We start from the raw sequence: 16,469 nt of genomic DNA, 5'->3' as shown, positions 1-16,469 counted from the left end.
GAACTCTACTCAGGGGGAGGGGGGGTCTTTATCTTTTACATGACTGAACAAGTTGCTGATACTTCCTAGAGCCATTTCCTGATTCTTACAATTTATAGCTATTTATTAAGGCAAGAAAGCTGGTAAAATAATCAGAATGTAAGGCAATATTGTAGATAATGTAAGCCTATCAAAATAAATGCCCTCAGTTTTTGTCAAGACAGAAATAATGTGCATTTCTGAGTTAGGGCACTGCCACAGAAATGTCTCCTAAGAATGCACTGATCCTCCTGAGAATGCAGTGAGAGTTACGGGTTTTCCCCTTGTATCATTCTCTTGTCTTTCCTCTGGGTATATGTACATGCCCCGACCATATACAACATCTCTTAAGCAGCTTTTATATTTGTTTTATCATAAATTATCAAATCAGAATAGTCTTTTTTTGGTAAAATGCAATACACTTCCTCTCATTCTAATCCACTATTCTTTTCATTTTCTGTTTTAGGTAAAGAAGGCTGTAAAGTATGCCCTTAGTGTGGGCTATCGCCACATTGACTGTGCTACAGCTTATAGCAACGAAGCAGAAATAGGTGAAGCTCTCCAGGAGACTGTTGGGGCTGACAAGGTAAAAAAAGGAATCTGTCTGGGTTCCTGGTAAAAAGGAATGGCAGGAAGGCCAGCTGTGCAAGGCCACATCTATTTTATGTTAGTTCTACTTACAAAACAATTGTAATTACATCTCTTTATAAACCTGTGAACATCAATAGCAATGTTCTGCTGTAATTCTGTATTGCCAGTTCTGCCCTGGTTCTGTTTATGTAACTTTCTGCCACTTGGAGGTTTTCACAAACATTTTAGGAGAAGTTACAGTTGGTTGTTTCTGGAAATGAAGTTTCATTAGATAATGAGCAGAAAGTGAAATCCAGGATTGTATGCCATAGTACAGATGGCATGAAAATATGTACTAATAAATAAGCAATCCTAGGATTCAGAGCAAATCAGAAATATATCATGAATTGAAGAAATATGCCTTGTTTTCCTGTTTTGGACATGTATCTTACATAATCTGCATACAGGTAGTCCTTGACCTATGACCATTCGGTCAGCAACTGTTCCAAGTTATGACGACACTGAACAAATGGTGGTTATGACTGGTTCTCTGAGTTCCAGCCGTCCCAGCACCCCCGGGGTCACATGATTGCAATCTGGGTGTGAAAATAAATACATGGATTAGGAGGAAGGGGAAAATATGTGAAACACAATTAAGATGGTGAAAGTTTGCTTGTTATATTTAGCATAAAGTGAAACATTACATTAAATGAGGCACTGTGGTATGTGTTAAAACTTTGAAACATAGGAACTTTCCATAGAAATGGGTTTGTTTGGATGTCTTGAGAGATCTAAACACTCTCATAAGAATTTCAGAATGTATTTGTACTTTGGAGTGAAGCTTCTCCCATTCTCTATGGATTTGTCCATTCATTTCCTTCTCCTGAGCCAGAAATAGAAGAACCTGAAATATTAATACTTAAATAGTAATAAATATTAAATATATTTATTTAACAAATAAATATTAATTCAGAGATATTGAATTGAGCACTATGTAAGTTAGATATGCCCAGTTTTGGTGCTGCTCTTTGGTGCTCCTCTTGGGTGAGATGTCTTCACTTGTATTAAGAAATACTTATTTTATTTATTTTATTTTATAAATTTATTCACCGCCCATCTCTCCCCAACTTGAAAGAGAATTATGATTCATTGCTCACTGTTCTTTTTAAAGGCTGTTAAAAGGGAAGAGCTCTTTGTAACATCAAAGCTATGGAACACCAAACACCATCCAGAAGATGTGGAGCCAGCCTTAAGGAAGACCCTGCAAGATCTGAAGCTGGATTACCTAGACCTCTATCTTATGCATTGGCCACATGCCTTCGAGTGAGTTTCAGTAGGAGGGAAATTAAGAGATTAAACCACAGTTCTTTATTTATGTAAACCTGGGCACAGGAAAGGGGGACAGTGAGGGAAAAAGGCTGAAATTTACCCCTTTTTTAAAAAGGGGGGACATTGTGGAGGTCACATATGATCCAACTCCTACACACAATGTTGTTCTGTTACTTGTCAAGCATCATGCTAAAACTCCTACATATGACTCGGAACTATTTTGTTTTATGATGTGTTCATTCTGGAGGGCTGCTGTTAATTTGTATAGTTCATAATGCTATGGAAAAAAATTAAGCTAATAAATACCTGTTAAGTGATTCATTATTAAAAAGTTGCATTAGTTCTTAATGATGTTTCCAATGGATTTGCTATCTATTTTTTATAATAGGCGAGGAGATAATCTCTTCCCCAGGAATCCTGATGGCACAATGCGTTATGACTTCATTGACTACAAAGATACATGGAAGGCCATGGAAAAGTTGGTGGCAAAAGACTTGGTGAAAGCTATTGGGCTTTCAAACTTCAATAGTCGACAGATTGATGATGTTCTTGGCATAGCTTCTGTCAAGCCAGCAGTTCTACAGGTACAATGGAAAAGAGGAGCTGATTGATTCTTAAGATTATGATTAGGGGAAAGGAAGTGCACTGTAAAAGAAATGTTTATTTTGAGAGGCATGCCAACATATCTGGGTCAAAAAATGGCTTCTTGAGGAGGAGGTGCACCACACTTACCTCTTCCAGCACCACCACCCCTCTTAAGGATGCATTCACCACTTGTATATCCAGCCTGTTATCCCCTCTCTGGTCACATGTACTAGCAAGGAGGAGCATGGATGTAAACAACAGGTGGTGGAACTCATCCAAGAGAGGACTCTGTTTATGTGCTCAGCTGTAACAGGCTTGAAAAAGTCCCAGATGACTTTGCAAGATGTTACCTCTGTCCTCTCACAAGACCTGCCCAGCATATAATCTGAACAGATATAAGAGATTTTTTTTCTGCAAAATGCTCAGTAAATTGATCACAGTAGCCTACTGGAGAGTCCTACAATGATTTAGGTCACCTTAAATTAGGTTGCTGGATGGCATTCTGCCAACGGAATAACTGGAGAAATGTTGATGCTTCATAACCTTTATTGCCCCTATATTCAGTCATCTTCCCTTTTTATTTTTCACCAGCACTGCTGCAGGTGTCTCTTCTTGCACCATCTCCTGGAGCTCCTCTTTAAACCAGATAGGATGATCAGGCAATCTGTCAAGTATCTTCATCAGTTCTGTGTTTCAGAATTCAACTAAGAGCCACAATTAAGCACTCCCTGAGAAACTCCCCATGTGCCCCTTGAATCCAAGCAAATCCATAAGTGACCTGGGGTCAACCCCCTTAATGTGTGTCTCCTCCCTACAGGGATGTTAGTGGCCATGGGTATTAAGGATCTCAAAAAATGATCTGGCCATGACAAAGGACTGGTTTTAATGTCTTTGAACTGCTCTGAGGTAAAAGCCAATCTAATGTGTGGCTCCAGTCTAAGTAGGGACTGTGGCAGTCTTGAGCAACCCATGGTTTTCATGGCAGTCATAAACTTCTAAGCTGTCCTAGACCATACGTCCAAAGCACAGAGGTTGAAATTGTCTGGGAGAGTCCACCACTAGCTAGGCAATGAGAGGCAGTTCAGGAAGGCAGCAAGTTGGCCAGCAGGGATGATGCTGCTTTAGCAGTACCCCCGCTTACCCTTGACACCCAATTTCACATACAGGACCTCAGATCTAGGCATTAGTAGAACAGTGCATCTGTTCACATCAACTTCTCACTGAATATTATTGCCTCCCCTCCTTCCCAGCCTTGGTGTTGAAATGGATGTAGCTCTTGAAACCTGGCCAGGTAGATCTTAGATAGAAGCAATCCTTCATTCTCACCTAACCGAGTCTTAAAGATACATGCCCATGAAGGTCGTCTGCCTCCTTCATCCCAAGATCATGTAGGGACATGTTCTTACTACAAATCAACTGGTATTGAAAAGAATCAGCTTGAGGCCAAGTCCTCTAGTAATTCAGAATCCAGGATCTTGGGTTAAGGCTGGGGCACAGAAATGGGCATTGGCATCAAATATCCAATCCACCTTCCCCTGTAACAGCCTGTCTCCACTTTGCCTCATATCCACTCTGCCCATCAGATCCTTTCCCATTCAGCTCTCCCCTGCCCCCCACCCCATACAGGGCATCCCCAATCTTTGTATTTTTGAACCATCATTCTGACATTTAGAATTTAGCTACCTTAGCAGAATGGGCTGTGGGCATCCTCCAGCTGTCCCCCCCTTCCATTCCAATTCCATTCTTACGTTCTTTCACTCCCTCCTTCCTGGCTCATCTAGGGAAAAGAGTGCTCACCCATGTTACAAGCTTCCTTCTTTTCCTCCTCCTAAAGGTGCTCCTCTACTCCACCTGCTCATGCCACTTCCCAGTGCCAATCCAGATTTCCCATAAATACAGCAAAGTTTGCTCCTCTCAGCATGCCATCTCTCAACTATTTAAGTTCCTCCAGAAATAGTCACCAAACCACTTCTTTTTCCATGGAATCTGATGATGCAGGAAGTTGCTGTGTACCACTGGCCCTTCTTTCTTCCTTCAACTGAACCTTGTCCACCTTCTCCACCAACATAAGTCTTTCTGTTAATATCAGTCTTTCTCCACCCACTCTTTTTTGCAACATTCCAGAATCCATCAAAACACTCAGGCCACCATCTCCAATTCTCTCCTCTTATCCATCTCCAGCTCTCCTTTCTTCATTGTTGTCAGCAATAACTTCCCTTTCCACTGTTCTGCACTTCCTCGTGCTATCTTCAACTCACAGTAAAGCTTACAGTCTTCCACCACTTCTTGCCTCAGTACTTTCAGGCTCTCTGGTCCCTGATACTTTCCTTCCTACGCTATGGAGCTCCTATTCCCTTGTATCCCATCAAGAAGATGGATGGACTCCAAAGCCAAATGTACACCATAGGAAATCACCAGGTCATTGAATCTATGCAACCAGTCCTCAGCATTCATTCCACTCCAGGAGAATGGACTGAGAAATTAGCTAAATCAGTGTCATTTCCCACAGTGCATCATTTTCTCCCTATCTCTTCCTGTTGTTGGCAGCAAGCAGGCAAACCCATCATCTTATTACTTCTTTCATTCAAACTGCGTTATGTACGTGCTCTGTGATTCTCATTTGGCCAAGGCCTCCCTCCTGTCCATAGCTTGCGGGATCCAGGCTTACCTCAGACTTTGGGTGACTTGCGGGATTCTTGTCAGAAATGGTCTAAAAGCAAAATCTTCCAGTCATGCTAGAAGGAGTTTTATTTTAAGGAATGCTGTTGGACAGGTTATTTGCAACTGAGAGTCTTGTAATAAAATCTATTTTGTCAGGTGATAAGGATTCTTAAAAAGTCCTAAAAGATGAGGGAATGTTGAAAAATGCATTATTTTACCAAAGAAGTAATTTTCTGGAGGCAGTCTATTATCAAATCTAATCCAGGTTTCATGGTTTGTTTTTATACAGTTAATATACATAGAAAGACTATCATCCACTGTTTTCTACATTAAAATATATTATTAAAATCTCTAAGACAGCTGAAGTAAAAGCAGAGTTAGATAATATACTAACCAAAAAGGAGGCTGGAGTTTTTTCCCAAAAGAAATTATTTTTAAACTAAGGTTGACAGAGGAAATATGAATGCAAATTATTTACTTTCTGCCTAATTTACCTTTTGGGATGGGAATTGTCTTAAATTTAGCAACGTTCACCTTTCAGGTAATTATGGTATTAGAGAAAAAAATGTCATAAGCCTGTGCAAAGAGATAGTGCAGTGGATGAAGTTATTTTGCTTCCTGTTAATATAGCTCTACTTTACAAGCCACACACAATTTCTATCACAGCCATTTCCACACTTTGCCAGGACATTTTGTAACATTAAAATTAGGAGATTTTCCTCCAAATGGAGATATGGTTTGAAAATGTTTTAGTGCTCTTGATTTTGTTTATCCATGAAATGCTCATCTATAAGATAGGCAAGAGTGCCATGTAGACTGTAGCTCAGTACGGTGTACCAGAATGTTAGCTGCACATTTGCCACCAACCCACAGACCATGGTGGACTTAATTTCCCCTAAATTATCAGTGGTGGGAACTTACTGATGAAAGAGTAGATTTTAGAGTAGTGTGATTTTAATTTTTTGGTACCGGCCTGCTCACTATTGCATATTGCTTTAATAGGTGGAATGTCACCCTTACCTAGCTCAAAATAAACTAATAGCTCATTGCCATCAACGAGGGCTGGTGGTAACTGCTTATAGTCCTCTTGGTTCACCTGACCGGATGTGGAAGCACCCAGATGAGCCAGTGTTGCTGGAAGAACCTGGGATAAAGAAGCTGGCAGAAAAATACAGCAAATCTCCTGCTCAGATTCTTCTCAGGTATTAATAAATTTGCATTTGGAGAGACCAACGCTAAAGGCCTGAAAGAGCAAAGAATTAGACCATAAAGCTTTTTATATTGTTCTTTATTAATGCATTTAGCTAAACACTGTACAATATAAATTGATGTTATCTGATGGCAGAAGAAGCATTTCAACTACTTCTGATTTTCTAAGCTCTAGAATTTTGGTTCTGTAAGTGCTGAAATACTGCAGTGATTGTGGTGGTTAGGTGAGTTTAGTGCCCTCTTGAAAGGACATAGAAATATAAGATAATGCCAATACCATGTCAGGCCATTGGCCTGCCTAGGCCATTCTGAAGGGTTGCAGAGGCATTCCAGTTTTCAGACAAGCATCTATAAAGAGATGTCAGGGATTGAATTTGAGACCTTTAAAATGTGAAGTTCTTCAGGATCAAAAATTCCCTAAGTGAGAAATGAAACTGGATGGGAGGAAGAAGGACATTAATCTTTGCTATGTTAAAAAAATATTATATTTTGTTAATAATACAGTATTATTTTATTATACAGTATTAATGTTTTTATTGTTCCATTGGCAACAACTTTGTAATTTAAAATAGAAATTTACAATAGAAGGTGCTTTACAAACATTTTAATTAATTTAGCAAAAGCAATGTAGTGGCTTGGTTTTTTAAAAGAACCACAGATTCCAGGAATACACTTTGAAGTTCATTCAAAAAAGCTTGTTTAGTGTTCTGTGTTATAATGACATTATGTTTAACTTCGAGCCCAAAGGTAATCTGGAAAACCATGAAAGTTTTGTAGCCTTGTAGGAAAAAATACTATTTTCCCTGTCAGGTTAGTCCATTTTGGATTTTGTTTACTCACATTGTGATTTTCTCACATGACAGATGGCAAGTTCAGCGGAAAGTGGTTGTTATTCCGAAGAGTGTTACCCCCGCACGCATTCTCCAGAATCTCCAGGTGAGTGGAACTTGCTGACTGTCTTGCCAGAAGAAGACAGTAGGCAGCTTTGGTCAGTGGTACTGAAGCTTCAGCTGTGTCTTTTCCTTGGTAATATATTGTACAGGTAGTCCTTGCTTATTGACTGCTCATTCAGTGACTGTTTGAAGTTACAGTGGTGCCGAAAAAGGAAATTTATGACTGGTCCTTGAACTTGCAGCCATCGTAGCGTCCCCAGGGTCATGTGATCGCTATTTGGGCTCTTGGCAACTGGCACACATTTATGAGAGTCGCAGCATCCCGCGGTCACATGATCACCATTTGTGACCTTTACAACTGGCTTCCGACAAAGTCAGTGGGTAAGCTGGCAGGAAGTCGCAAGTTGCGGTCACGTGACACTGCGCTTAACGACCATCGGTGATTCACTTAATGACTGCAGCCAGAACCGATGTTGTAAGTTAGGTGTGGTCACGTGATGTTTCACTTTATGATCGCATTGTGTAGTGATGGAATTGCTGGTCCTAATTGCGGTCAGTAAGTGAGGACTACCTGTAAAGGTAAAACATAGTTCTCAACTGATGTGACCTGGCTATCATTTTACTAGAGCCAATGAATGCACACATGTCCATTCTGATTTGTTTGAAGCACTAGCTGATCAACTAATTTACTATTGGATCTTACCAACACAGATTCTAGGCTTCTTTATGAAGCTTTTTTTTTACCTGCTACAGTGTAGTGGTTTAACATACCTGGTGCTTGCAGTTTGTGCATTCAGTCTGTTTAACTGATCCTCAGTTGTAAGCTTCATTACCTTCTGCCTCCCAGACTTTAAAGAGAATCTTTTTCCTTTTGATCTTGATGGGTCCAGTAGAATCAAACACTGCAGTGTGCTATCATATTACTGTATTGCTTTAAATTGCACTTCAAACGTTATTTTAATGTTGCGCTTTCCTTTTGGATTTAAATGAAGTCACTACAACCTCTTTGATATTTCTCAAAGGCTTTAGAAGAATTCAGATAAATATAAACCCCTTGTCCCTCAGCCCTCCTATTTAGAAATCATTGATGCAAAAAAATTTATGTAACTTTTTTTGCATTAGATTACAAGTGTCCAGCTGTCCAGAAAGAGTTACAATGAATGCTGTCTGATTTGCACGCTCCTGGAGTGCTCAGGGAGATTAATTTTTAATGATTGCAATTTTGTTTGTTTGTTTGCTTAGCCTTTTATATTATTTCTACGTATTACTTGGAGAGGGATTACATCTCTGGATGATTGGGAAGTTACTCTTTTCACAATGACAGGAAACAGAATTAATATCAGTGCTTTTCTTCCAAGACAGTTACTTACTTGTTGGGTTTGTTTCTTGCCTCTGAAAAAATAGCCTTTTTGCTTAACCCGCCAAAGGAAATTGCTCCCCCATCTTCTACTCAATTAAGTTTGACATGTTATTGGAAAGATATGCTGAACAGTTAATCCATGGGAATAAACCAGTAATAGTCACTTTGGTATCTTGTCAACCAAGGAAGGTAGCTTTAAGTTGGGCAGCACTAGCCTTACTCAGAAAACTGATTCTGTGGGACTTGGCCTTATCTTATGGTGAGCCTTTCACCTGCTACTTGCTTTGATTTAGGGGGAGTTCATGATGATAAAATCCCTAGTGGAAGTCAGAACAGTTTCTCTGGTCATGAAATGCTCTTTTCATTGTTGTGTTGTGACCCACTCTGCTTGAAGAACAATGGCATATTAGGCATGCTGAGACAGTCTCAAAATCCATGGCACTTAGCTGAACCTTTACAAAAGCTTCTACTGTACAGTAGCATGCCTGAGGATGTTGTAACTCTTTCAGCTATAAGGCCTATGGTTGAGCCACCTTCTCTGTAACTCTTTGGCCTTACTGGAAGAACGTTACTAAAGCCACTACAGCAGGAGTCATGAATCTGATGTTAGCAAACTCCAGTTTCCAGTGGTTTCAGCCACTAGAGACAATCGTGGGGGATGCTGAGATCATAATTCAGCAATATCTGAAAGGTCGCAGACTTCCCAACTCTTTACAGTAGTCACTAGTGCCCACTATCACCACTTTTCACCAAATTCACCAAAAAGCAGTTCTGAAGCTGCTTTTTGTAATGAAAGTTTTGCAGGAATAGACAAACCTTATTAATATGAACTCTTACTGAGGAATTTGCTTCTCTGTGTTCTAATATTCAGAGATTGCTGCTTTTCTTTTGCAACATCAGCTGGCACATGTTTTCCTGCTGTAAATCTCCTTGAGGAGAAAATTATAACCTTCCCTAATCCACACTCCAAATCTATGTGTCACAGGCTACTAGAAATTCTTAGCATGTGAGTTTTTTAAGGGTGTCTCCAGTATCAGTTTCCTTACAAGTTGTTCTGTATTAATAGTTTTGCCAAGTTTCTAAAGTTTGGGTCCATTTCTCGACAGTGCTATAAATAGCTTTTCTACATATTGGAAGGGAAGTCATCATAAAGGAAATAATTTTCCAGTTTAAGAATAATGGAACTTTACAGATAAGGAATTTTTTTTTCGCACCTAGATTTTTACAATGTGTAAGAAATACTGAGAAAAAAAGAATATTTATCATATACCAGACATGCTTGCTGATTTAAAAAAACCTAATGTTTTCTTTACATAGTGAGGACGTGCAGTGCCTCAGATCTGCAACCAAAAATATGCCTCAGAGTGGGTGGGTACACTCATGCCACACCTATTTGCATCACCTTAAAGAAGCTGCATCTTTAAGAAGGTGCAGATAGATGCAGTGTGCACACCTGTGCCCACTTCAGAGCATCTTTTGGCTTTGGCACTGAAGCATTGCACAACACTAGTAGATAGCAATCATTATTTAGATATGTTCTCCACCTGTTTGTCTTGTAAATTTGCATTTGCATGTGTTTTACAAGAGGAATTTTTAGATACTAAGACAGCTCACAATCTCACAAAGAAGCAACAGCGAAAAGCACAGCCCGAATTAATAGTAAATGTATCTATCTGTTTTAGGTGTTTGACTTCAGTCTGACTGTTGAAGAGATGAGATTTATTGAGAGCCTGAATAAGAACTGGCGATATATTGTGCCAATGCTCACGGTAAATGTTGTTTCTGTTCATAAAAATTTTTTTCGACATAACTGAAGTTTGTAGACTGAGTGTGTTCAGTCTTCTATCCCTTCAACCACAACCATGCTTCTTTTTGTAACTGGAATTCAGACATTTGAATCAAAACAGCTGGAGCAAAATGGAAAGTGGCCCACAGTGTAGTTGATAAGCTAAGTATGTAGTATAATTGCCTCTTTGTAAATGCTATTCGAAATGCTATATTTGACTTATGCTTCAACATGGGTATTGGATGGGCATGGTAGATCAGCCTGTTGTGCAGAGACCTTCACGTGTGATGTTTCGGTCACAAACACACATCTGCATGATAGGAGGAAATACTGTGATACTTAAAAGCAGTTTATCATCCCGAGAAGACTGGTTTTATTTTCTACACAGTAAGACTGAGGCAGTGATTAATTGATTTAGGATGTTACAATCCTAATAGGTAGTACCAAAAGTTATTTTTCGAGATAAGCTATTAAGTCTGGAGTAAAATACAAAGATGGAGCAACTGGTATTCTTCATCTGTGCTTTATTCACATAAGAAAGCATAAATAGACATGCTGTTTTAAGAGCCTCCTTGAATGTAACTCTTACTGCTAAAAAGCTTAAATTCAGAAAATGGTCTAAGATGACTGAAAACAGTCTTTTTCTAGATTATGAAGAATGTATATGATAGTACTGTAGAAGATTTAACTTCCACCTCAAAACAGGATCAGATTTTTATTTTGGATAATTAAGCATGAAAACATTGTTACTGGATTTTATGGATTTATTTTGTACTTCAATCCATATCTTAAAGTGCAGCTTTTAATTGAAAACATTAAACAAATGTAAAGTTTAAATGTGTGCTTGTTTTTTGACAGAACAGGATGGATGGTATTGTGTGCCCTCTAGCGGCTTTGAGGTATAGAACAAAACTATACAGTAACCTGTTGCCAATTACAAAGGTTCCCATTTTGAAAACCCTCACAATTTGATAAACCTAAGACCGTATGGGAAAAGTAGGATTAAGGGCATTAAATCATGCTTCAACCTATTAAAATACCTCAAATATTAAAACAATAACATGAGGATAAAGAAACAATAGTAAAAAACTCAGAATATATTTTTGAGAATACTAGAAGTTTAGAGGTAATCCTTACCTTTGTTGCTCTGGTGATACTAATATGGATAATGTTGATGATGACGGCTGTTCACATCTACTAGTGAATGGTTGAGGCTCAGGCTTGGCTGTTGGACTTGCAGCTTATTTTGAAGAAAGCATGACTAGATGGCTGAATATTTCTATTTCTTAAATCTTTTTGCATTTCTTTACATAGTATTATATTGTCATTCAGTGACTTTCTAAATGTCATGCTGTATTCCATAAAAGGATTAATGTTCATCACCTCATCTGTCATCTTGGTTGCATGCTCCAATAGCCTATTTAAATGGATCTTCTTCCTGTTTTTCTTTGTCACTGGTTGATGAAGCAATCTGTTCTTGGAGATTCTTGAGGATCTTAATCAGTTCTTGGATTCTTATCCATGACCTAACCAAGTGATATGTTTCAGTATTTTAATGAATAATGAGTAATTTGTCCTCAGGATAGTAAGGAGCATTATTAAAAATAAGCTACATCTTGAAAGCTATGTTTTTATTCTTCAAATAGTGTTTCATAGGTGAAACAGATTTTGAGTCAGTCCATGAAAAGTGTACTAGTTACCCATGCCTTTCCACACTTTAGAAAATAGGAAGATGGCTTTTGTCTTAACCATAAACACATGAGGATTAAGGGCCTGATGTAAAAACATGGAATCTTGACCATTAAATCTTGATCATTAAATCTCTTGAAGCACTGCCACACATCAATTTTTTTTCTTCTAAGACCATCACAAACCTAAAGCACTAAGCAACTTCACTTCTGATCATATGCTTGGGGGTCATTTTAATTTATTTATTATTTCACAGATGGCTATCATTTTTATTTAGGAAACTATTACTATATTAGTAACATGCCTTTGCCCCATTAGGATATCAGAAGAATGTTTAAGAATGTGAGTACAAGTGTGAATGCTTGCAACAGAGGCTCCCTGAGAAAGAATGAGATCAGGCTGCATTGTTGCTTCCCTCCATCTCTTATGAGAAGAATCATTGCACCAGCACACATCACCTTTCATGGATGTTTCTCTACCTTGCCAATACTCAGATTCTGAGGGTTATGAAAGGCAAATTGATATACAGAAAATCTCCCACGGAGATCAAATTTGTATGGTTGTCTTGGGTATAGCAAAGGATTACAAAAGCTTTTCAAAATCCTAAGTGTTAGTTAAAGTCATCTGAAAAAGTACAATGCCTCCTTCCCATTTTCTTAAGATTTATCACTAGGATAGATATTGTCAAACATGTTTCTTTTAAAGTGTTGTTTTCAACACTACACATTGATAAATCTAATATAGCAAATGCAAATATTTAAAACGTTTATTGCTCTCACCAATTTCTTATTTGTATTCTCTGATTTCTTACTATATATTTTTAAAAACCCCAAGCTGGAAACAGTGCTGCTTCAGAGGCCTAAGCTGTACTTCATTTAGTGTTATATTTACTATCTTTGCATGTCTAATGTAGTATCTTGCTGATATTAAGTTGCAATTGATACAGAAGGTTTATTTCTAGAAGCTACCAGAGGAGTAAAAATGATCTTGTGATTAAATAAAGCCAAACTTCTGAGGATGCTATATTCACTTTGAAATAATAGGAACAATTGTGTTTCCTTTTAACTAACACTTTTCTTTATCTTTCGCAGGTGGGGGACAAAATGGTACCAAGGGATGCTGGACACCCCCTCTATCCCTTCAATGAACCATATTAATTCATAGAGTTTACCAAGATGAGATGTAACTCCACTCAGGACTGCTACTGCCATCAATTACTAGATTTTTAAAAAGCTAAATAAAGTTTTATAACTGTAGGATTTTATTTAATCCTGAAGAGTTAACAAAGGTTTTAGAGAAATAACAATATAACAATATAAATTGTGCAACCTCAAAAATTTCTATAAAATCTTAACACTTTTCTGCATCTTTTTTTAAACATCTGGGTCAAAATATTTGCTCAAAATTTACTTGGGCACAAAGAATAGGAATAAATGCAAGAAGTACCTGCTTTAGATACTTGAATTTTGGATCTCCTGTCATAACTCCTAATAGTTATGCATAGATTGTGACAGCAGGGTTCATGACTTTATCCCAATGTGTGTTTGGTAGCACAGACCAGAAGAGTATGCATGGCATTGCTGCTGCCTTTAGAGCTGAATGAAAATCATTTGCCACCTCAGCTTATATTTAACTAAATTAACTCTATCGCATAGTCGGATCACCTTCCAAACCAGAGATCTCTTACTCTCTGGATTAGTGGGCACATTTGATTTTACATGTCAAAAATGGCTGCCATGGTGGGCATGTCACAGAACACTAGAAAGCAGACTAGTAAGGTTCTAATCTATTAGTCACTCTAGTCTCCCAGGAAGTACTGTTTCGTCTCAATTTCTTTTTTGTTCTAGGTAAGCAGCAGATTTACAAATAAGAACTGTTTGCAGCCCCTATCACTCTTACTTTCTCAGAACAGCTTTGGATATATTACAGGATCTAACAGCATTCTTGGAAATAAAGATCATGCTTGAGGTTGATGCTTCACTTTGCAGCATGCAGGATTTCCCTTTTTAATTAAAAGAATCTATAGATATAATATCAGGTCCCTGGCAGGGGGGCTAAGTCCATGGTTAAGGGGGACTTGAACCAGTCCCAGTATGTGTCCTAACAGTCAGGAACCACGCTGAGATGAGGAATAAGTCTCTAGTGTTTTATTACTGCTACATTAGACAGAAAATCCTAACAACTGAAGAAGCGTGAGAAAACCCATACAGATAAACCCCAAAAGTCAAGGCGGGTCTGTTCTGTGTCTCTTTGAGTGACTGCTCAACTCCTCACTACTACACATGCGTTTTCCCCCCTGGATAGGGGCCCCCTCCTGCTCACCATCAGTGCTCATGACAGTATGGAACTTTTAATTTTTCAAATGAAACTCAAGGGGGCACAAATTAATTTCTTTCTCTGTAACCGTAATAGGAACATTCTGACTTAATCATGTAGCTTAATTACATGTGCTATATCTTTAAGAAATTAGTAAAATCCAAAATATAATCCCAGTTCTGTTTTTAGCACTTGTTCTTAACAAAATCAGTGTCAGATTTCTGTTGGAGACACAGACATTTAAAAATCTATTTTTCTTCCAGAAAATAAGAACACCTTCTTTTATACAAGTAAATTCATTAGCTGCTATGAGTTTCAAACATCATCTATGTCAACCTTCCTCAACTTGTATGCTTTCCAGATGCATGGTTTTCAACTCAACAGTATTTTTAGCAATGGTTACCTGGCTGGAAATCCAGATTACACAAGACTGTGGCGTACGTCACTATTTAAACCTTATTAAGTGGAAGATTCATAGAACTGTAGAGTTGGAAGAGACCACAAGGATCATTTAGTCCAACCCACTACAATGACATCATCCTTGAGATGTAGCTGTCCAGCCTCTTAGAAAACCTCCAGAGAAGGAGAACCCTCAGTCTCTGCAAGTAAACTGTTCCATTATTATTCAGATTTTACCATAAGTTTTTCCTTACGTTTAAATGAAATTTAGGTAGCTGCAAGTTATACTTGTTATTTCTGGTCCATGTTTCTGTGATCATAGAAATTAGCTCTTGCAGATTTTCTCTGTAGCTTCCCTTTATGTACCTGAACATGACTACCATCTCTCTTCAGTCTTCTTTTCTTATCACTGACATCCTGAAGTCCTTCACCCTGTCTTCATAGGGCATGTATTCAAGTTCCTGAATCACCTCCCTCTGAACTGTCAATACCGTTCTGGAACTGTGCTCAGTATCATACATCTGGTGTTGTCTCACCAGAGCAGAGTAAAGGGGAAGAAAAGTTTTGTTTCATTTTATTACTAAAATTTATATGCTGCTCCATTCCATCCAGCTCTGAGTGACTTAAATATTAAAAATAGCAAACAAAAAAGCATAACTTAAACCGTTATAACCCTATTCACCAGGGCAGGCCTTAATACTGTTTCTTGCAGCCACATTTTCGCACTCTAGGAAACCACATCAGGAAGATGGTGGTCTATATATGTAAGGGCAACTTGGAAGGAAACAATCCTTGAGAAGGTCCAATTATAGGATCCCTACAGGTGGAACTACCTTGGAGATACAATTCTCAGCAGGCCTGATCTTACTGGAAGGTCAGATTCATTTCAGAGCAGGCAACCTTGAAGATAACCCAGCCCTGTTTCTACTTGAAAAAAGTTGTGAGTGTATGGAGTAGAAGGGGAAAATATGTGAAACGTAATTAAGACAGGGTGAAAGTTTGCTTGTTATCATTGGCATAAAATTAAACATGATTATGTTGAATGTGGCATTGTATGTGTTAACTCTTTGAAACTTAAGAACTTTCCATAAAAATGGGTTTGTTTGGATGTCTTGAGAGATTTAAATCTCATAAGAATTTCAGAACGTACTTGTACTTTCGAGTGAAGCTTCTCCCATTCTATACAGATTTGTCCATACATTTCCTTCGCCTGAGCCAAAAGTAGAAGAACCTGAAATATTAATTCAAATGCATTGAATTGAGCAGTATGTAAATTAGAAATGCCCAGTTTTCTTGCTCTTCTTTGGTCAGATGCCTTCGATACTTGAAACAGAACAGAAGAAACTTCATTTTCCACCTGTGCCTTCCTGACTTCATTTGTACATTTCTGGGCAAAAACTTCATATATCTCCTTGGCTGTTAGCTCTTCCTTCCATTTCCAGTAAGCATCCTTCTTTCATTTCAGCTCCTTCATTAGTTGCCAATTTAATCACATTTGTTTATTTAAATGTCTTCTAGTTTTATTAATCATCATATTGAGACTACGCTATCCTTAATCTCTTTTTCAGGAAGTCCTAGTAGGTTACAACATTTTTGCCTTTAAGACTTTAGTCCCATAGCACAAGAGAGGAATTGAGTCCTCTGTGTGCACATG

The 16,469-nt window shown here is 38.3% G+C and overlaps 1 protein-coding gene across 2 annotated transcripts in view; it reads left to right on the top strand.

Moving 5' to 3' along the window:
• The window catches only part of AKR1A1 (aldo-keto reductase family 1 member A1), a 30,534-nt gene extending 17,080 nt beyond the window's left edge, over positions 1–13,454 (top strand). For both annotated transcript variants that reach the window (XM_063297830.1, XM_063297832.1), the window contains exons 3-9: positions 485–604; positions 1,760–1,911; positions 2,306–2,501; positions 6,166–6,365; positions 7,236–7,308; positions 10,308–10,394; positions 13,192–13,454. In XM_063297830.1, the coding sequence (XP_063153900.1) occupies positions 485–604; positions 1,760–1,911; positions 2,306–2,501; positions 6,166–6,365; positions 7,236–7,308; positions 10,308–10,394; positions 13,192–13,257 (894 nt within the window). In that variant the 3' untranslated portion in view covers positions 13,258–13,454. The remainder of the gene's footprint in view (positions 1–484; positions 605–1,759; positions 1,912–2,305; positions 2,502–6,165; positions 6,366–7,235; positions 7,309–10,307; positions 10,395–13,191) is intronic.
• Positions 13,455–16,469: the final 3,015 nt, after the last annotated feature.

This window comes from Candoia aspera, chromosome 3, assembly GCF_035149785.1.
Source record: "Candoia aspera isolate rCanAsp1 chromosome 3, rCanAsp1.hap2, whole genome shotgun sequence".
Classification (NCBI taxonomy): Eukaryota; Metazoa; Chordata; class Lepidosauria; order Squamata; family Boidae; genus Candoia; species Candoia aspera.
This window is presented reverse-complemented; position numbering and strand designations above follow the sequence as displayed.